Source organism: Erpetoichthys calabaricus, chromosome 8, assembly GCF_900747795.2.
Source record: "Erpetoichthys calabaricus chromosome 8, fErpCal1.3, whole genome shotgun sequence".
In the NCBI taxonomy this organism is placed as follows: domain Eukaryota; kingdom Metazoa; phylum Chordata; class Cladistia; order Polypteriformes; family Polypteridae; genus Erpetoichthys; species Erpetoichthys calabaricus.
The window spans coordinates 39,205,192-39,227,703 of record NC_041401.2 but is presented as its reverse complement, the minus strand read 5'-3'; the positions used below and the strand labels follow the sequence as shown (position 1 = coordinate 39,227,703).

General features: G+C 41.8%; 1 protein-coding gene across 6 annotated transcripts in view; it reads right to left on the bottom strand.

Annotated features, from left to right (window-relative positions):
- Positions 1-22,512, bottom strand: part of kalrna (kalirin RhoGEF kinase a) — a 797,086-nt gene that overhangs the window by 437,281 nt on the left and 337,293 nt on the right. For all 6 annotated transcript variants that reach the window (XM_051930993.1, XM_051930994.1, XM_051930990.1 and 3 more), the window contains exons 4-5: positions 7,762-7,954; positions 4,558-5,070 (exon numbers count right to left, since the gene is read on the bottom strand). In XM_051930993.1, coding sequence (XP_051786953.1) covers positions 4,558-5,070; positions 7,762-7,954 — 706 coding nt within the window. The remainder of the gene's footprint in view (positions 1-4,557; positions 5,071-7,761; positions 7,955-22,512) is intronic.

The window sequence follows — 22,512 nt, the reverse complement described above, 5'->3', positions numbered from 1 at the left end:
TAGAATAATGGCATTATATAACTGGCATCATCTCTTCCAGCTCCTATGTAGGCCAGAATTCTCCTGCCAGTAAGAAGCATTAAACGGCCTCATTTAGATGGTACGTCACCCCAATGTCGACTGGAGTTTCTGCTTCCCTTTTTTTATGGAGTAGAGAATATCCCAAAGGGTACCAGTAAACAGGCTGGCATGGTGAAACGGAGACTGGCACAACTGCCTCAGAGCTCCAGAGATTTAGGTTTGAATCGCTGACGTGGAAAGTGTAGATTTTCTCTGGAAACTCCCTTTCTGCTCCCACGTCCCAAAGGCATGCGTGTTACACTGATCAGTAACTCTAAATTGAGCGGATAGTAACTGGAATAACATTCAGGGCTGGTTACTGTCTCCTCCATGACAGCGATGCTTTCAGCAATGAGCAGATGTCAGTAAAGTCTAGTGATTCTCAGCCGGCAACATGTGTATCTATCCCATGACTACTCCACAAATTCATTATGTTGTATTGATTACTGTTAAAGTAAACATGGCATTTGTAATCACATACAGTAACCTACTGGCCAGTATATACAGACATGTATACTGGGTCCTGTATTCACTGCACGTAAAAACTGAGGACATGCACCATATTAACAGTCACACACAACATACTAAAGACATAAACACTATGATATGCCTTTTAGAGCAGATAGTATCAAATTCAGTATGTACAGCTCACATTTATCACCTTTGGGTTGGGACTGATGATGGATTTTAGTTCAATGTATCCTATAATAGTCTGTGCTTCTATATAAAGTATTGTATCAGTCTCACAGGCAGCATGGCGGCACAATGGTCAGTGCTGCTGCCTCCCAGATTCATCAACCTGGATTTCAATCTCAGGTCTAGTCATTTTACAGGTGGACTTTTTATATTCTCCCCATGCCTGTGAGGTATTGTACTACCAGGTTAACCGCTGACTCTAGTAGACCCCCATGTTAGTGTGGGTGTGTGCGTGAGTGGGCCGTTTGATAGACAAGCACTCTGTTCAGAGCTGAATCCTGTCTTGCACCCAATATTACAAGTACGGGCTCCAGCCCTGTGACCCACAGTTGGATTACGTGGGTTTAGAATTATTATGTTACAGTATTTGTCTTGGTCTCAGCTGGTATATGTTGTAGCAGACGACCGGGGATATTGCTACACTAGGATGCCTGGACAAGGGAAGGACTGGGAGAGGAGCAATATCTTTCCCGGGGTGCAAAAGAGAAGCCCCCCCTTGATTACATCAGGGCCACAGATGGAGAGCTTAGAACCTCAACCCTGTTGGGGTCTGTGGCCACCTCCTGGACGATCCTGGAGCCCTGGATGGCAGCACTTCCACAACACCAGGAAGTGCTGCCGGAAGAGGAACCAAATGCACCTGGAATGCTTCCGGGTGCCCATGCAGCACTTCTGGTATCAGTATGCTGCTGCTGGAGAATGTGAATTTCCCATTGGGATTAATAAAGTATCTATCTATCTATCTATCTATCTATCTATCTATCTATCTATCTATCTATCTATCTATCTATCTATCTATCTATCTATCTATCTATCTATCTATCTATCTATCTATCTATCTATCTATCTGTCTATCTGTCTATCTATCTAACTAAATAGCTTCATAGGGCTGCTACTGTCACATGTACAGAGCACAATGAAATCTGACTTGCATGTGTCGTCAACACACCGCCAGTCTCCAGTGCCATGCTTAGCGAGTAGAACTGTCCAGAGATGAGCGACTAGGCTGATTGTGGAAGTGAGAGGTGTGAGCTGTAAGGAGAGGCTGAAGGAGGTGAACCTTTTCAGTTTAAGTAGACAGAGATTAAAAGGGGACATGACTGAAGTGTTTTAAAGGGAATTAGTATAGTGTATTCCAGCTGTTACTTTAAAATAAATTCTGCAACAAGAACACAGGAACAGGGTTAGAAGCTTGTTAAGGGAAGGTTTTGCACAAATGTTAAAGTTTTTCATTACACAAAGAACCATAGACACACATAGAAAAATTTACCAAGCGGTGTGGTGGAGAGCGGGACTTTGGGACCTTCAAATCCTGACTTGATGTTATTTTTAGACAATCTAGAAGAACAGTGCGGATAAGTTTGTTGGACTGAATGGCCTGTTCTCATCATAATTGTTTTAGCATTCTACAATAAAAGCTATTTTATTTCAAAACCTCTGTCTTTCTTATCTCCAAATATCAGTCTTCCTTAACTGAAATATCTACCTTACTGCTGGAATACAGAATAATGTGCAAAGAACAGTGCATACCTCTCCTTATAAATTGTACAACTCAGCACATCTTGCTAAATACTGAGGGAGTCTCAGGGTGTCATATACAATATGCCTCTCACTCTAAAGTGTATTGAAGGAGTGTGGCACACTAGTACACCCTCGCTGCTCTGGGGATGTGGTCTGAATCTTAGCCTGGTCAAAGCCTGGATGCAGTTTGTACGTTTACCCCATGTTTGTTTAGGTTTTCTCCAAGCACTCTGGGTATTTGTAATGGCGCGGGTGGGTTCCACACTTCCTGGTCCTCCCGGGAGCCTCTTGAACCTGCCACTGTTGATAAGGTACCCGAGGGATGAGCCAGCAGACAAGGGCACAACACGCAAACATAGCAAGGGGTAGGTGCAAAGTGATTAGTGCTTTATTAAAATCAATCATGTGTCTAAGTGTCTAAAAAGTGCAGTGCATCAAAAGTCAATAAATACATAAAAAATCCAAAAAACAGTGTCCAGTGGAGGTTAAAAACAACCCAATAAGTAAATCCATTAAAACTGAAGTTAAACTGCTCAGGCAGAAAACTGTCCTTTATAAACCTCCTCTACCGCGGTGTCTCCTCTCCTTATCCTGACCAGACCTTGCAGGAGAAGAAGACACCAAACCGGCAGGCACAGCCATCCTTCTTAAACAGTAGGTCTGGGTCCATGCTGCTCCATGGCTCAACATCAGGGCTCCCCGTCTGAACCCAACCTCGGGTCCTTACTGGCCATGGCTTCTGCAAGGCTCCCAATCAAAGCCTCTGACTCCCGCTGCCTTCCCGGTCTTCCACAGAGAGCCGCTCGCACCCCTCATCACTCCAGCTCATTGAAACGCTCAGCCAGAGCAATTCACTTCAGCAAATCCGAGAGTCAGTTGCATAATCTTCTTCTGGGGCTCTCCTCACAGCTGCCTGCCTCCTCTTGCGCTTGCTTGCTTGCTTTTGCACTGGCTCTGTCTCCCATCTTCCTACCTATTTCTCTCTCCTTCCTTTAACCTTGTTTCTTTCTTTACTGCCTTTGTCTTTCTGTCTTTCCTTTTTCTCGCACAGCACCTCGATTGCGCACCATAGAAAGCCGATGATGCAATCGAGACAAACCGCTTCCTCACGTGCCGGTGTGTCTTGTCTCACCATCCTCCCGCAACTGCGTGAGCACACACACCCACAGAGATCAAGCCAGACATTCAATTATTTATTTATTTAAAAACAGAACACTAAGAGGTTAACCTGCGGACCCGCTATACCACAGTGTCCTCCACATCCCAAAGACATTCACGTTGGCATATCTGGTGAATCTAAACTGACCAAAGTTGTTGGAATGTAATGTTTTACACTTGAGGGTACTCTAGGATAGACAGGAGCATGATTCCTGTCTTGCTTCATCTTTTCAGTTGTACTACTACTACTACACGACAAGCTCCGACACCCTGAATCCCTGGAACAACAGAATCAGAAGGTTCAGAAAAGGAGTGAATTGATGGCGTGCAACACATGTAAGCCCAGGGAGCATTTTGTGAACTCTACACAGCAAAGAAATGGAGGAACTGAGAGTGGTGTGACACAGCTGTTAACTTCCTTTCCATTTTTAGTCCCAGAGTGGAGGAGGATAGCCAGTAGGACCTCTGACATCATTTCCTCCCAGACTCCGGAGGACCCCTTCCGCTCTTTACACTATTTAAGAAACAATCAGACCAGAAGTTGACATTCATTAATGGACCAATGGCTGAAGGAGATGGGTTATCACTCTCAGAAGCTTCACTTTCTTAGTGAAGGAAGCCCTAATATGCAACAGAGGGTCCTTTTTGGTAATTTTGGGTATAATCATCATAATAAAATAATTAAAAAGGGAATCTAGAATAAAACTCAACACTTCCTCTGTATGTCTCTTATCTTTTTACAATGGTTTAGTGTGCATACTTTGTGGTGTAAGCTTATCCTGCCAATGACTGACTTGACATATGCTGTATTATTTGTGTCCTGTTATGTCCAGTGCACCCAATAAAGGTGTAACAGTATGTGTATGTGAGTCACCATTTAGCTGACAGAATTGAATTGCCACTTTCTGTCACTTTCATACATTATACACTTCTTTTGAGAAAAGAGCATAAGGTATTAAATACTGATAGATCTCATAAGGTATAGATGGAAATGTAAGACATGTAGTCAGTGAGTTATGGTGAATAAATACTTGACGCCAGAGAGTGGTAACATGTCACATGTTGGCTTGACATGCAGGTAAGAATTTCAGTGTACTCTGTCACAATACTACTACTGCTTACCTTTTCTGCATCTTGTTCAAACAATCGAAGCTGAAAGCACTGGTCCAGTTTCAATTTCCTGACGTGCCACATCTGATGTAAGTGTTGCCGAGTCGAGTGCAGCTTGTCAAGGAGACTGGCAATCTTTGGCACAACACTTTGGAAGTCTGCACTGCCGGGGATGCAGTTCCTTCCAGAGAAGCCATCACTGCACCGGATGCACTGCAGGAGTCTCTGGCCCTCTCGGTCTAGCTCCTCCACAGGGGCCTTCATCACCTTCTTTTTGAGATGCGTGTGTTCTTCGATGAGTCTTCTGGACCCTTCAACATCAACTGGAAACTCCTTCTTTGCTAGCATTTCCTGCAGCTCTTCCAGTCGAGACAGCAAGTGTATGGCATTGCTGATGAACTCTTCCAAGGACACACGCAGCTCTATCCATTCGTCGTGGTTATATTCCAGGGAGCCATCAAAATCTTCAGTGAGCTGAGATGGATCCACTAGTTTTGTCAGGCCTTCAACTGAGACCATATTTGTCTAAAATTCAAGAAGGGAAACACTGTTAGAAATCTTATTATTAGTATAACTCTGAAGATTGAAAAAGTCTTAATATGTGCACCTGTTCATTTGTTTATTTTCAAAGGCCAGGTTTTTCATTGCACAGTAGAGGAGGAAAACCAGTTCTGGAGAAGACAACGGTTCATTGCAAACACCTAAACTCAAACCAGGACAATTTACTGTTAAGGATTAATCTAAGTGAGTGTCTCGATAATGGGAATGCTCGAAGAAAAGACATGTGGACATTAGGAGAACATAAGCAGCACAAGGAGAGGACTCAGGACTGTTGAGCTGGGAGTTAGAAGGGCAAACTACTGCGTCATCCTCTCATCCTCAAAAAAAGATCAAATATCACTTTATTTTAAGGCATTGCCATATCCTGGAACAATCAAATCTCCTTACTGCAGCTTGGGAGTCATGTGGACTGAAGCCTATCTCAGCAGCATCAAGTGCAAGTAAAACCAACCCTGGACGAGGTGGGTGAATATGCGGAGCTCACTGACATGGATCTAATTTGAGATTTCCACCAATCTAAAACACACATCTTAGGGATGTGTCAGGTGACCGTGTGCGATACCAGGAGAACATTCAAACGCCTCCACCACCAGTGGTGTCACTGAGCCAACATTCAAAGCACCATATCACCAGGTCTTACAATATTTTAAAATATAACAGTCCTGATGAAGCATCAATCAAAGTAGCCAATGACTTTACCAACTTGAGCTAAAACAAAAAGAATTGTTCATTTATTGCAATGTGAACAAAATGAAAGTAACATACAATATACAGCAAATCTGCTTTTATTTTGTTACTCAGCTCTGCATTTTTGCTTTCTTTATACTGTAAGGTGCTTCTTGTAAAAGGCACTATATGAAAAGACTGACTGTTATATGAGATCTTGTTTGGCCACTATAACACCATTAAACATATACTGGATAGATGTCATGTCAGCAAGACCATCATGTCCTTCATTTATAACCACCAACAATGCACCTTTTTGGAAATATTCAGTCTTCTAAAATGCCTGACGTACAGTGGCTAGTTAGGCGGGTGACAATCATGTGCACCATGCGCCTGATTTTTTGACTGAAAACATCAGCCCTGAGCTACAGTAACGTACCCAGTAACCTTTAAATTCAATTTAACTACAGACGAGAGGCTTCTAAATTAGGGCTGGTGTGCCCTGCGGCGGCAAATGAGTTTCCACCTGTTTTAGATTTGATGGTTCAAAACATAAAACAGAATGTGAGGCATCTGGGGGTGAAACCTTCACAGACTGCCCGGATAGACTGCATCTAGGAGTTTCATTTTTTTGTGCTTACAGGTGAAAACATACATTATGATCATTTCTTGTGTATAAGAAGAAAAGGTCAGCCGACACCCTGAGACTGCTGCTTCTTGAAAACTGTAAAAGAAGGAAGTGTGAAAAAATGGATGTAAACATTGTGGATTTTAGCTTTAGCCCATTTTTAAATAAATGCAAATGGTGGGGTTCTGCTCACTGTTTCATAAAGTGGTCCTGTTTGGGGATCTGAAAAACTGATAGATACTAAAACTAAAACCAGAAAACTGTCTATCTGAAAAACAGATGATAGTAAATGGCACCATATAATGAAACAATTAGATAGATAGATAGATAGATAGATAGATAGATAGATAGATAGATAGATAGATAGATAGATAGATAGATAGATAGATAGATAGATAGATAGATAGATAGATAGATAGATAGATAGATAGATAGATAGATGTGAAAGGCACTATATAATAGATAGATAGATAGATAGATAGATAGATAGATAGATAGATAGATAGATAGATAGATAGATAGATAGATAGATAGATAGATAGATAGATAGATAGATAGATAGATAGATCTGAATGGCACTCCAAGACAGATTAATCACACTGTGAAATAAACAGTCTGAGGAGGTAGAAACATGGACAGATAGAAAAATGTACTATGTAATAATATATAGATATTATTATATTATTGATCCTCATTAGCTAATAGTTTATGTCAATAAAGGTTTCTCTTAAAGCAGGAGAAAAGTCTCAGGTTGGGAAGGCTGTAGAAGCCACCTACTTTATCTGGCCTAAGGGGTCCTCTGCAGGCCCGCCATTCCCCAGCTAAAAGTCACGGGATGAACACTTTAACACGGTGAATGCATCTGTAGGCTCCATCCAGTGAGGAGCAATCAGCTAATGCTCTGAGCGAGGATATTTTTAAAGCAGGTACATCAGCATTTATTTAGACACTGCTTAAACGTTAATATCTAGGAAATATTTCATCTGAGGTGATGTTGCTTGCCAGAGCTTTATAGCTAAACACTCTGTGTTATTTAAAAGCAACAAGTACGGCTTATGAAATGGACACTGAATCTTTGAAAAAGCTCACCATCCTACAAGTCACACTATAACAAGTTTATGTTCTGTTCGACCAACGTCAACTGTCCTACTTGCACACAGTTGTTTAAATTATTTTAAAATATAAAAATTAAATGAGTTAGGTATATTATAAGGATGTTATTGAAAGCTGGGTTTTATATTAACATCTGACCGATGCTGTATCAACACTTCAGCATCTAAACCCAAGAGAAAAGAAATAAATAAAAAGTGTTAACATACTGAGAGGAGAAAAACAACTTAAAGTGACATGAAATGTCTTACCTCAAATATGAATTTGGAGCTGCCAAAGTTGGTTTTCTGTTTTTGCCAGAAATTGTCGGGTTTAATAATAAGTGCAACATGAATCTCAGCAGGGAAGGCTTCTTGCAGGGTTTTTAACAGAGGTTTGATTAAGTCCCACTTGGAACCCCGCATGTCGATGATTACAGTGAAGCCCCGCTTGCAGACATCTTCGCTGTGAAGCAGAAAATATCATTAGTGGATCCCAGCAAAGCAATGTCAAACAGCAGCACACCATTATGTGCAGATAACAATCAGCATACTGCGGTGGGTATCCCTCACACTTGAAGGTTGTGTTCTTTCATGGAGCTCAGAAGGATGTTGAGCCTGCCACCTTAACTTACAAAGAAAAGGCACAGGCAGAGTTTCAAAGAATGACAGTTCAGCTGGGTGGAGGTGGAAGAGAGGGTGGGGTGGCGGGAGGCCTAGTTGATTCATCTTAGCCAGGTTAGGCTATGAAGACAGGGAATGTGGCGTAGCAGCTAAGGCTCTGCATCATGAAAACCACAAGTTCAGGTCTCACCATTGACACACTATATGGTGCCTATAAAGGGTGCTGACATTATAACATAACAGGCAGAATCAGGTGCACAGAAGGAACCAGCCCTGGGTGACGTAGCAGTCATTCACAGAGACCACTTGTCCACACACACAAGGGGCCACTCACCAATCAACCAATCACATCCATCTGTGGGGATGCCGGGAGGACTACACAGACACAGGGAGATTGTGTACAGTTCACACAACTGGATAACAAATGGACAAGGGAATCAAACCCATGATGTGGTCCCAATTGTACAACAGATGGATTTCATTTATTCAAAAATAGAAATACATACAGTATTTGAATTTGATTACTTAAAAAAATGAAAAATATTTTAATTAAGTATATTTTGGATCCATGAGACAGCACTGATAGTTAATCAGCTTTGTCCCTCCCGGGATATAAGGCTGTGACAACCTGACTCCATCTTTCCTTGTCTTGATCAACATGTCATGCCTTGCTCCAGGTAAGACCCATCTGTCACTGTCCTCTGTCAGGTTGGTTTTAGTAACCCTTGCTTTCTTCTCTTGGGCGGTGTCCATCTAAGGCAGGGGTGTCCAACTCCAAGGGCCTGGAGGGCCTCAATGGCTACAGGTTTTTGTTTTATCTGTTTTCTAAATTAGTGACCAGATTTTGCTGCTAATTCAATATTTTGCTTTATTTTTTATTGACTTGCTATTTAAGACTCAGGTGCCTTAATTGTTTCCTTATTCCATAATTAGCAGCCAAACAATAATGAGATACAAAATGAGCCAACACTGGACCAGCTAACCTGTGTCCATCATACAAAATCTGAAAATACAGACAGGTGAAGGTTTCAGCATTGTTGGTCTGCTCAGGTCACCAAAACATTTTGAAATTCTTCTTAGAAAAAGAAAATGAACAGTTTTGGGAACGTCTGCTGTGGTAAAATGAGAGCACAGACAAGCCATGAAATTAGATAACAGGTTTAGTTAACAACAAGAATCTAATTTTAATTAAGAAACTTAGAGTGAAACTGGTTGAAGTTTGAGGCCCCAACCTAGCAAGTCATCAGTTGGCTCACTTCACCGCATTTCATTTTTGTTTGGTTGCCATGTACGGAAAAAAAGAAATTAAGTCATCTAAATTAAAAAAATAAAAAAAAAAAACAAGGCAATTAAAACGAGGTGAAAAGAAGTCAACTCACAGCAGAAAGTGGCCACTGATTAAGAAAGTGGCAGGAAAGAAAACTTGAAGCCACTGCATAAACTTTCTTAACATCCTTGGTGTTAACCCCAAGCATGACTTTGGCTAGAAATTCTATGCAGGTACGGTTAACCACGAGTCAGACTCGGGGTGACGTTTAATGACCCACTTTAGATTTTTAATCCTGGATAACTCTGAGGACAGTATTCTATTGCCATGTAGTGGATGAAACAATATGCTGCAATAAATCATTAATACTTCTATGTGTAAAAATAAATTGCCATTCTTATGTAACTCATAAATATTTATGAGTAGGGCGGAGCCTCCAACAAAAACAAACTGGCAAATGAGAGGCCGTGAAGGTGGTTTCAGAATGACATGAATCATTGCTTGATTTGAGTGATAGTGAAGACGATGTGAATTGGGACGTTGACACAGAAAGTGATACATGATATGGCACTGTACGAGCAAAACACTGTGATATGCCCAGTGAATGAGGTTGCGTGACAGTAGTTGCATGAAAAAATGTCAAAATAATTGTAATTGAGTGCAAGGGCAAGCAAGCTGTTAGCAGCCAAGCACTTTTCATAATTCAGCAACTGTCAATGTTCTCTTCGGGGAAGACACTAAGTTGGTGTATTGTAGGCTGTGGTAGCCTGCAATAAAACAAGGGGCACGTCAATCGCGCGGATCAGTCGCTAACATTCTGCCATCTCATGTGCATAAAGAAACACGTTTCTACTGTCCCGATTGCAACATTGAGCTATACATTGGTGACTGTTGCAAGCCATCACACGAAGGAATAAATCTGCATCAGTACAGCAATGGACATTATACCTACCATTCCTAGTGTATTTATGTTGGCAGTTTGGTATTTACATTTCTGGTACATGTAACATTTTTTCTTTTGAAAAAATGTCAATGTGTTTATCTCATTTTTCGGGGTTAAACATAATGCTGAGGAAGTTAATTACTGAGCAAGTGTGGGGAATAAAAGCTATATAACGGGGGAGCTGGACAGTCCTACTATACAATTTTAGCCTGTGTAGTGGGGTACAACGTCAGGTTCAAACCCTCCGTCAAAATTAAATTGAAATGGCAGATTTAATGGGATGTGGTAAATGGATTTGTAGAAATCTGCATTATACCATCTAATTATTTAGGTCTTTGTGTTCCTTATCAGCATCTCTTTCACCACGATTCACTGGTCAACAAGCATTTTGCTATTGGGATTCTTTCATCTGTACTTTAACAAATTTCACTTGCTGACTCCAAATCTGAAAACCGTTTTCGTCCAGCACATCCCATTTTTTAGTTATGATGTTCCAGGTCTTGGACAACTAGGGTGACTGGACAGTAAAGGCGATGCATTTCAGCATTTAAGGAATAAGTTTGGTCTCAAGAAAAGTGAAGCCAAAATTAAGGAAGGTGTTTTTGTTGGCCCTGAAATCCGTGAGTGATGCTTGACGATGAGTTCAAAAGGAAACTGAAGCCAACTGAATCAGCACCCTCATTCGTGCAGGTTCTCCAGAATTTTCTTTTCAGTTACAGAGCAGAGAATTATACTGAGCTTTTGGAGAATATGCTGAAAGTATACAGTCGACCCTTGATATACAACCGGCCTGACATGCGAACAACTTGCTTTACGACCAAAATTTTTGTTTTGGTTTACGACCAACGTCTTGCGTTACGACCCGAATGCGGTCACGTGTATCCGCTTGCGCAATTGTAAACAAACAGCCGAGAGTGTTCGGAAGCGTCAGTCGAAGCCCAGATACATGTGTTTGTGGACGTAATTTCGGTCAGTGCAGTGATATATATAATTTATTTCGATAATTGCTACAGAAGGGAGAGAAGGTAACGAAGGTAAAGAAAGTGATCACAATCGAAACGAAGAAGGAAATTGTGCAGAAATATGAGAGTGGTGTTCGTGTGACCAATCTCGCTAATATGTACAGCATGTCGAAATCCACCATCTCGACAATTTTACAAAGAAAAGATTTGTATAAGGAGGCTCCTTCCAAACAGTAACCACCTTCCATTTCATTCTCCTCCTCCTCCTCCCTTCCTGCAGCCCAAAGATGTCAAATTAAATGGTGAGTACAGTATGAAATTGTTGTTTATGGTAGGCTAGGCACTTTTTATAACTTTTTGGTTAGTACATTAGAAAAATTATTGGTGTTTTGGTAAATTATGCACATTATACAACCCTTTTTTATCATGAAAAGGTTAAGTAAGTGTTGCTGTGGGAGGTTCGGAATGCATTCTGGGTATTTTCATTATTTCTTATGGGAAAAATAGTCCTGACTTACAATCAGCCCTCACAAACGAATTAAGTTCGTAAGACAAGGATCCACTGTATTAGCTTACGGGAGCCAGAATGTAACTGAAGATAATAATGCATTTTTTACATTCTCATCTCGACTTTTTTCCACCAAATCTAAGAGATGTCAGAGATGAGCATGGGGAAAGATTTCAACAAGATATAAAGGTGAAGGAAAACTGATATCGGGGAAAATTCACTCCGAGCATGATGGGTGACTACTGTTGGTTCTTGCAAAGAGAGACGGATGTGCAGTACAAGCGCAAAAGCGAGTGCCTCCAACACTTTTGGGCACGCTGACCTCACTTTTATATTGAGGTAAATTGATATAAATATTCTATAACGTGTCTCTGGTATCGTCTTCTGGTTTGTTTTCAGAATAAACACATCAAAACAATTTTGGTGGGACATAGGTCAAACTCCAGATATCGTGTTGATATGTTATATTGATATTCAAAAGTGTCAAGACATCAATGATGTGTATTTCAAAAACCTGACGTGCTAGCTTAATTACGATTTCATATATGAAATCAGTGTAAAAAACTTAATAAAGAGCTGCTCTGAAGTTCCCAGTAACAAACAAAAAATATTTTTTGTAGACCAGTGTTATTAATAATGGTGCAAGGGGGGCAATGTAGAGCAGAAGTCGGCACCTGCACTTGAGTCATTTTTTTGGTACTTGTGTACTAAATGGACAGTAGTGACACCTCCCCAATGGAGCCCTACACTAGAATGGGTAGTGGGAAACCTTCCCTCTTCAATTTGGTGCCACGATCTGAATTTCTATAATATTCCAATATTTCAATTTCTCTATATTTTTTTTATCCCAATAAATATACTTCTGTTTTCCTTTGTCATGCCGTCCGTTTCGTACACAAGTACAGTAATCCCTCGCTACTTCGCGGTTCACTTTTCGCGGATTCACGACTTCGCGGGTTTTTAAATACAAGTGATTGCCCGCCTATCGCGGAAGTTATGTTCCAGACCCATCAGCAATAGGAGAAAATCCGCGATATAGAAAGACCATATAAATAAACATTTTTATAGTTTAAGCCTTAAAATACCCATCCCACATGCTTTAAACACATGTAAACTTATAAAACACACTTTGTTAACACATATGATATGTGGATGTCGGGCTAAGGATATGAGTAATATCTCACTATTATAAAACATTTTAACTTCACGCAAGACAAGACAGTGAGACAGGAAAATTGGTGATGTACAGGCTTAAAATTATTGACACGCAGAGCCACAAGCAGCACAAAGCCAGCACAAAGTCCACTTCTCCTTAGCGTTCATTCAGCTCCCCACCCCCTTGACAATGCGAAGTGGCAGGAGCGTACTGCGCTTCCGGGGAGGGGGGAGGTTTGAGCGAAGGTGCGTTCAGCTCTCACACACCCACACACACACACTCCTCGCGCAGAGCGACAAGCACGCATTTTGGCAGAAGCAGCACAAAGTCCATTTCTGCTCAGCGTGAGTTCAGCTGCCCCCCTTCACAAAGCGAGTGCAGACACATTGACGTCTGATCGCTGCGTGCAGGCAGTGTGCAGTGTTGGTCTGAGGTGTTTAAGAATGTAGAAAGTGTTTAAGAGCATAGGAAGTGTTTATAAGAGCGTGGGAAAGGTTAACAAGAGAGTGAGAAAGGTTTATAAGAGTGTGGGAAGGGTTTATAAAGCCTTAAAATATGTATAAATAATAAAATAAATATAGGTCGCTACTTCGCGGATTTTCACCTATCGCGGGGGGCTCTGGAACGTAACCCCTGCGATAGGTGAGGGATTACTCTACCTTTTTTCCATTGCCAGCTTTATTTTGCATGTTTACTGTAAAATCTCGCATATAATGCACACTCTCGTCTAATACGCATGCTGATTTGGCCCAAAAATTTCAAGTAAAAAAATGAATATACAATGCGCAACCTTAACTTTTCAAGATTTTCGAAACTCTTGTAGGACAGATATCAACTTTTGTTGACAGGAGGGGTGAGGGCGATATTCAGCTGTAAACGTTGAAAAAACTCACCGATACAGTTTAAGGTAGATTTTCCTTGCTTTAAGGAATGTTAGACTCAATGACTTGACGTTTAATCCCTGCATGTGCATGAGCAGTGACGAGCAAAGAACGGCAAAAATGGCATCAACATCTGGCGAGAGAGCAAAGTGAATGCATAAAGCACAATACTCAGTGGACAAACTTTTGCGTATATTTTATTACTCTGAATCAGACTCTGACTTGTCAGAAGCCGATTTTGGTGCAAATGATCTGGAGATCAAGATCGAAAATGAAAGTGAGGTGCCAGCATCAGCTGATCGGTGCCCACCTGATTGTGGTTTTGAAAACATTCATGTATCTAATATGCCTACAGCAATGTTCGCCTGAGATGACCGCCACTTACAATGACAAGAGGTAACCAATGACAAACCAGATTGAGTTGTACTGCGACCTATATTGCCACCCCCATGCAGCCACTGCCACTGGAGCCAGAGATGGCGAACCCGGAGTGAGAGTGGCCACAGAACCAGCAACAGATGTTTTATGTTGATTTATGTGTAAAATGAATGAAAATTTTGTGTGTTATACGCGAGATTTTACGATATGTGGCATTGCAGGTCCCTAATGTCATCACGAAGTTTGGTGCTTGTCACATCATAGTTTTCCTTAACTACCGACTTAACAGTTGTGATTGACCAATGGCTGGTGTACAGTAGCTATGATCTGAATCTGATTCTGTGTTTTATTTTTTCTATACTATATTTGTAAATTTGCACAGAATTTCCAAGTTGCCAATAGCAAGTAAGGCGTATACCAAATAACTGAAAAGAATTTACTTGATATCTAGTCCCATGAGACTCACTGCAATATGAGGAGCCAGTAACGTATGGATAGTTTTGTGTGGCATGGGGGTGGTGGAGTGATTGATCCAAAGTCCTGGGTTTGTAAATTCCATCACTCATTGGATATGAATGACGGTTTCCGTTGGATCTAATTTGACCCAGTGTGGGTCTGTGAATGAGTTTGCCCTGTGGTAAACTGGCATCCTACCCCCATTTTGATTCCTGCCTTGTGCCCATCTTTGCCCTAATACAGTATGCTTGTAATGGAATAAGCTTGTTTGGAAAATAAATGATTGAATAAACTGAACTCGGCACTGGCAGAGTTGGCTCTCTTATGACTGTCTATTATGTCTCTATGGCACTCCAAATCAGCCAGCTGTAAAAACGAAATTGAATTTAAGCATATTTTAGTGAGAGAAAAATGTTTTATGTTGCCGTTGATGTTGTTTCTGCATTCTATAATTTGAAACGAGGGAAGAGTCAAGGTGTGATACTGTAAGACAACGATTGAGAAGTCATTAGTGGAGGTGAGGCATGGGAGGACCTCTTTAAGTATTCCCATTAGCGCTCTGAACTGCGAGGAACGTGCCATGAATTAATGTCACAGCTCTCAGTGGCAGACGTTACACGTAATTAAATAAGCTGATGCTAAGATGATCCTCGCTATAATGAAGCACATCACACACACAACACTGTTGATCCGGTTTTAAAAACCTTCCAGCAAGCACATCCTTGTTGTATTTTAAATAATGGCTCATTTTGAGGACTAGCTCAGCTCACTCAAATATCAGGATTTGCATGCAGGAATCTCAGCCTCCTTCAGTAAAGACGAAAGGCATCAACAAAGTTCTCAAATCCTTAAATCAAGGAGGCAGGTGGACTGAACTTCAGCGGACAGAGGCATGGGAGAGGTAATGGCAGCACAGCAACTGTACATGTGGATTTATTCAGCAGCACACAACCCCTTAAATAAACTCAAGGGTTCGGCGCATCCTCTTAAAAATGAAAAAAAAAATCCTCCATAAATTAAAATATGTCACCCAGTTAACATCTATTGAGCCTTGGTCCCTGTCCCAAGGAATGGGAAGCAGCAGTGAACAGTTGAGGAGTTTGGCCTAGTGATTTAAGGAGCCGGACCAGAGAACTCAAGGATATATGCAACATGCCCCAGTAATTACTCTAAGAATGTATCAGAATCTGATAAATGTGTTTATGTTAGGATGTGTTAATGCTGGACTAGTTATTATGCTGACAAAACTATTAAGAACATGCAAGTAAGCAAGCATCCTGACCTGGGAAAATATGGAAACAGCACTACTGAACTATTAACTTAAGACCTGAAGTTACTTTAGTATACATTGTCAGCTAAATCTACTCTATACTAAAACACTACGTTCTGTGTGTCCAGTCCCTCAGAACAATCTGATTGGTCAGTTTGACTGTGGTGTGACTTGTCAGTTTAGTTTTGGCGTGATTTGTCAGTTTATCTTTGATGTGATTGGTCAGTTTGGCTTTGGTTACACAACGAAAGCGGAAGTGTGAGACACATGATGAGGAGTAAAGGCACACGTTGAGACAGTCACCTTCTTAGTTGGAGTCAGAGAAGCAGACTCCATGGAAATGCACTTGAAAATACGAGCGCCTGTAAAGAGAGGCTCAAACACTCACAAATACAGAGGAAAGGCATTGAAGGTATATGGAGGGAAAGAGACACAATCCATCCATCCATTATCCAACCCGCTATATCCTAACTACGGGGTCATGGGGGTCTGCTGGAGCCAATCCCAGCCAACACAGGGCGCAAGGCAGGAAACAAACTCTGGGCAGGGCGCCAGCCCACCGCAAGGCACACACACACACACACCCACACACCAAGCACACACTAGGGACAATTTAGAATCGTCAATGCACCTAACCAGCACGTCTTTGGACTGTGGGAGGAAACCGGAGCACCGGGAGGAAACCCACGCAGACACGGGGAGAACATGCAAACTCCATGCAGGGAGGACCCGGGAAGCGAACCAGGGTCTCCTAACTGCAAGGCAGCTGCGCTAAATTATTCTATTAACTGTTTTCGACAGGTACCACGGCTAGTGAGTAAATAATTTATCTAACCTAACCTTTCCAAATCCATGTAATGCAAATCAGGGTTAAAGGGAGCCATCTTGGCAGCATTGGATAAAAGGCATGTCCAGTTCTGTTCAGGTCAGGTCAGGTCAGGTTAGGTTAGGGGGCATGCACTGGTACAACGCGTTGCCTCACCCACCACATAACGAAACAGCTCAGGATCCTGGCTGTTAAAGGCAGACAAGCAATCCAGTCCCACCCTCCAGAACTGACCATCTATCTGCTGCAGCTAGGTGTTACGTGGGCATCCCCTTGGCCTGGTCGAGCTGCTCGGGGCCTCAACAATGATCGCCCTCGGGGAGTCACACCACACACTCATAGTGCCGTAACTGACGCTGCAGGTAATGTGCCTCATTTAGGACTCCGTGAACAAGGTAAGAACACGCACTCATGGAGTAGCGCAAGGTGAATTTGGAAACGGTTTTGAAAGTTACATTTTACATTTTTGTTTATTTACTTTCTCAAAGATAAAGTTGTCACATTTTGGTTTATTAAATATTTTTATAACAAATGAGTCATATCAAAGAACAACAATGATAACCGAATATGATTACATGTATTAGCAGAGTGCATAAAACACAAGGTTTTCAAAAGCATTTTACAATATTGTGTCGTTAAAAACGTAGCCAAAGTAGGCTTGTGTGCCTCAAACTGCTTTCATAGACAGCAGATTACAACTCAACTGATGCCAAAATGACATCGATTGATGCACTGTCATTAGTTGTGCAGGGCTTACGGCTAATTGTAGCTCATACTTCCTAAACATAAAATGTTTAAAAGAGGCACCCAATGGAGAGTTAAAACCTGTGGTGAAGTCTAAGGCTAAAACTGTTGGCAGCAATGAACCATGATGGGTTGCAGGTCATTGTGGCTTTCTGCTGAGAGATTGTAGCATTAGCGAAACATTGAATTACTATAATCTGCAGATAATAATGCAGCCATGACGTTGTGTTTAGTGTAATGTAAATACTGAGCACACTCACTTCGTCACAGCTTACAGAGCCACACTTAGGAGACTTCTGGCTGTCCTCTTTCATCCAGTCCCAGACAATGTGAGTAACTTTTGGCTTTCCTTGTTTGCGATCTTTAATTTTACGTTTACAACGACTATTACAGTGACCTGGTACAACTTCACGAAGCAGAAGTGAGCTATCGAGGTGACGGTGTGATAGCATCCACACATTTGTACTGGGGATCTGTTTTACCGTCAGTGCTGGCTTTCAGATGAGAAATAGTCAGGTCATGTCATTTTCTAATCCATTTAGTCCAGCTGGAGCCTATGCCAGCTAGCACTGGGCGCAAGGTGGCAGTCCATCACAGGATAAATACACACACACACCTCAAACACACACAAGGGACAATTTAGCTTCGGCAATTCACTTGACCTGCGTGTCTTTGAACAGTTGGTGGTAACCCACACAGACATGGGGAGAACGTGCAAACTCCTGCATGGAGGACCCATGACGTGGACCCTGGTCTCCTTACTGCGAGGCAGCAGCACAAGCACTGCACCAGTGAGAACTAGTGGAAAAAAAGTCTCTCCTAAAGGAAATCAGAAAGAGTAAATTATTCAGTAACTGAAGTCACACAGAGCGCTTCTCTGTTTTAAAACTGAACAACTCCCCAATGCTTTTAAATGGGTGTAATTGAGATATTGCCATTTTGTACAACATACTCCATTCAAGATATTATTCCAGACAAAGGTACGTAAAACAGCAGGAGTGTGCTATAACCTCTGTAATTTATTGAAATGCTATATTGCATACAATATTGTATAAATTATTGAAACTGTTTATAAAATCTAACAGCACTACCATAGGCACGTAAAAATCTGAAGAAATTTGTAAGCTAAACATGGTGACCTGCTCTGTAAGATAGTTTTTAAGTGTTTCTTTTTTTATTGATTTGGAATGTTCATGTTTTTACTGTGTACTAATAATTAATTTGAACTTGGATTGTGTGTTAATTTCTTTAAGCATTATTAAATTTAATTAAAAAATTAATCCAAAAACATGGGCAGCATGGTGGTGCAGTGGATAGCGCTGCTGCCTCGCAGTTAGGAGACCCGGGTTCGCTTCCTGGGTTCTCCCTGCGTGGAGTTTGCATGTTCTCCTCGTGTCTGTGTGGGTTTCCTCCAGGTGCTCCAGTTTCCTCCCACAGTCCAAAAACATGCAGGTTAGGTGCATTGGCGATCCTAAATTGTCCCTAGTGTGTGTGCTTGGTGTGTGTGTGTGCCCTGTGGTGGGCTGGCGCCCTGCCCGGGGTTTGGCTGGGTTTGACTCCAGCAGACCCCCGTGACCCTGTGTTAGGATATAGCAGATTGGATAATGGATGGATGGATGGATGGATCCAAAAACACTTTCCTGACAAACTTCCTTAAGGATTATTGAATTTGAACAAAATCAGTCTGCTTTTCATAGAGACAGAGAGAGACTGGTCATTGTTATTGACCGGAAGCCCTTGCTAACACCAGCCTCGGTTCTTGTGGTGGGCTTAGCCTTTGATTAAAACTCCAGCTGCAAGACAGAAGCTTAATGGTATTCCCAGGCTCCCCCAGCACACCACAAAGGGGACTGACCTCTCCAGTTTGACTAGGGAACAATGTCTGAGATGGTTTCTCACTTCCCTCTTTGCAGTTTTCCTTCTCCTAGTCATAGCAGCCTGACAAGGCTAATGAGACTGGTCCTCCAGCAATAGCCTGGGGCTACAAGGAACCCAGTGTACCATGGTGTGCCAAGTGGGGGCACTGCATTAGACTTGCTGTTAGTAGAGGCTTTGTACCAGCAGGAAGGGCTTATTCACTCTGCCTTCTTTTCACTCTCTGGAGCCATCTGCCAGTCTAAGAACAGATATTACACACCTGCTAATATCCTATGTCAGTGATACACCAAATAAACCGTAGGATGCAATCAGGTAAGAAAAATTAAAAAAAGATGCCTGGAATGTTATGTGACTAAAAAATCAAGAGTGAATAGTAAAATGTATAACACAGCAATCAGACCTGCATTGTTGTTTGGATCAGAAACCTGAGCAGTTAAAAGGGTGCGTGAAAGAAAACAAGATGCTACAGAAATGAGAATGTTAAGATGGATACATGGAGTGGCAAAGCTTGGTAAGATCGGAAATGAGAGAATCAGAGGTGAAGCTAAAGTTGGGGAAATCTCTAACAAAATTATAGGAAACAAGGTGAAAGTGGAGAGCAGAATCATGGATTTGGAGGTGTCAGGACAGATGAGAAGAGGACAATCAAAACGAAAGTGGATGGACTGTGGGAAGGGGGAGCCAATAGAGAAAGGGGTATCAGGCAAGGAAGTATACAACAGACCAAAATGGAGGAGGCCTAGTCTTATATAGCGACCCACATGAAAGTGGAAAAAGTCTTAGAAAGAAAACAGAAAGACAGACATGTTAACAGCAGAAGGTGATTCCAAATTACACGTAAACACATCTGATAAGGTAAGGAGGCTAAAAAACGGATGTAAGGATGGATGGACATTTAATAGAAATTAGGGTGGCACATGATACACCTGATTAGAATTTTTACATTCATTTTTTTACTCCCATTTTCTTCTCATATCCTAATGCATGGTATAAGATAACGGATGACTATAAATCGGCCTGTGGTGGGAATATACCCTGTTGACATCTGTCCAGAGTTGGTCCCTGCCTAGCAGCTAACGCTGGCCATCTCTTTCCTGAATTGTAAATCATAGGAACAGAAAATGGAAAGGCAGACTGGATGGAGCAAAGCAGTTGTTAAAAGTTGATGTCTCGCAGCTCAGGAGTCCTAGGTTCAAACCCTGTCTAGGTAGACTATTTTCGACTACTTCCAATTTCTGCATAAGCTTTTCTCATATTTCTCTGGTTTTCTGCCATATCACAAAAACGCATTATTTAGACTGATTGTCCACCATAAAACTGCCCTTATATAAATGATGGTGTGTGTCACAGTGAGTGTATCCTGTGAAGATGTACCATCCACCATAGAGCCTGATTGTACCAGGATAAGCTCAGACTCTTGTAAAATAACTGAATTAGGAAAATGAATGAATACTATAGAAAAGAACACTATAATAAAATACATTGGTATATTTTACTTATAATTACTAATGAAATATTTAACACGGAATACAGCTCATGCAACATTATGAAATCATTTTTCAGAAAGAACATTGTAGTTAAGTAATAAGGCACAGTTTCCTAATAAAGTACAAGATGATGTACGTTGTAAGTGGTAATTAACCACAAATAAGTAAGAATCCTTAATAATGCAGTCGATTTTCTAAAGTGCTCTCAGAAATGCCTTCCAGCTATAGTGCTGGTGTAGAGAATGTGCCGCACTTGTATTGTAAAGTCGAGCAAATCACTGGAACCAGATAGATAGATAGATAGATAGATAGATAGATAGATAGATAGATAGATAGATAGATAGATAGATAGATAGATAGATAGATAGATAGATAGTGTGGTGGATTGCTGGCTTCTTACTCCGGCCCTCACCCCCAGGCCGCCAGGAGGAGCTCTCCGGACAGCATATACGTGCCCCGAGTTCCAGCAGGGCCTCATGGATTTTGTAGTTTCTACACACAGCCCTGCTGGATACTTTGGGGGCCACTAGGAGTTGCTGTAGGGGGGCTCGTGGGCTCTTATGTGCCCTATAACCCGGGAGTACGTCATGGTCACGTGACAGGAAGAAACGATGTGCTCCCGGGGTGAAGAAAAGGACTGTTTACCCTGACCCGGAAGGAATAAGGAACTGTGGACTGTTGGGCAGGAACACCTCCGGGTCAGGGTGTATAAAAGGACTATGGGAAAGCCCAGACATTGAGCTGAGCTGGGAGGTAGGGTGGCGAAGTGTCTGGGCGAGGAGGATTGGTTTGTGATTAGTGTTTGATTAAGTATATGAGTAGTGTGGAGTGGAGGGTACTTTGTGCATGTGAGTACAAAATAAATAGTTATTGTACTTTCATCTGGTGTTTGGAGTGGTACCTGAGGGTTCAAGAGGTTGGATAAAGGCCTTTACTGCTACATTGGCGTAGTCATCAGCAACGTTCCCTCTAAGCTGCGCTAGCGTGCGCTGGCGCACCAACTGTTTAACCTTGGCGCACAACTTTTAATCCTAGCGCACGTGGCGGCCGATTTGTTAATTTTCGTAAAATCACGTGCCGGCGGACTGCGGCCTGGCGGGAATCCTGTTGCCTGCATGACTCGGGAGTCTCGGGCTACATGATTCAATCGGCATAATAACGAAGTAAACTTTGGCCTTGGGCGAAGTTGGGCCTTGGCTGGTGTAATATGGCATGTGACCGGTGACCGCGTGATTGGTGCACTTTCCCACCATTCAGCTGGTCTATATTTCAATTAAAGTCCATGATGTTGTCTACTGAAAGGTCGGAAGTTCCGGTCCGGTCCAGTTCGCATTCATAACGTTCGTTAAATTACTGTTTTCGCAAATTCGCAGTAAAAAATAAAAATTTGAACTTTACAATTTCTTTTCATTATTTATGAAAATGTCGAAGCGCAAAGCTCAAGATGAACTGCTATGTAATGCGACAAAGAGAAGCCGCAATAACTTCAAGAAGGAATGGTTAACAGATTATTCGGTTGAAACCATCCTGCCAAATGGGTCCGGACATAAGAATGTGAAACTCGGAGAAATTTTTAAATATCGTGAAACGGAAGACATTGTTTGTACGTTTTGTCTTAAAGCAGGAGTTGACGGAGAATGGAGT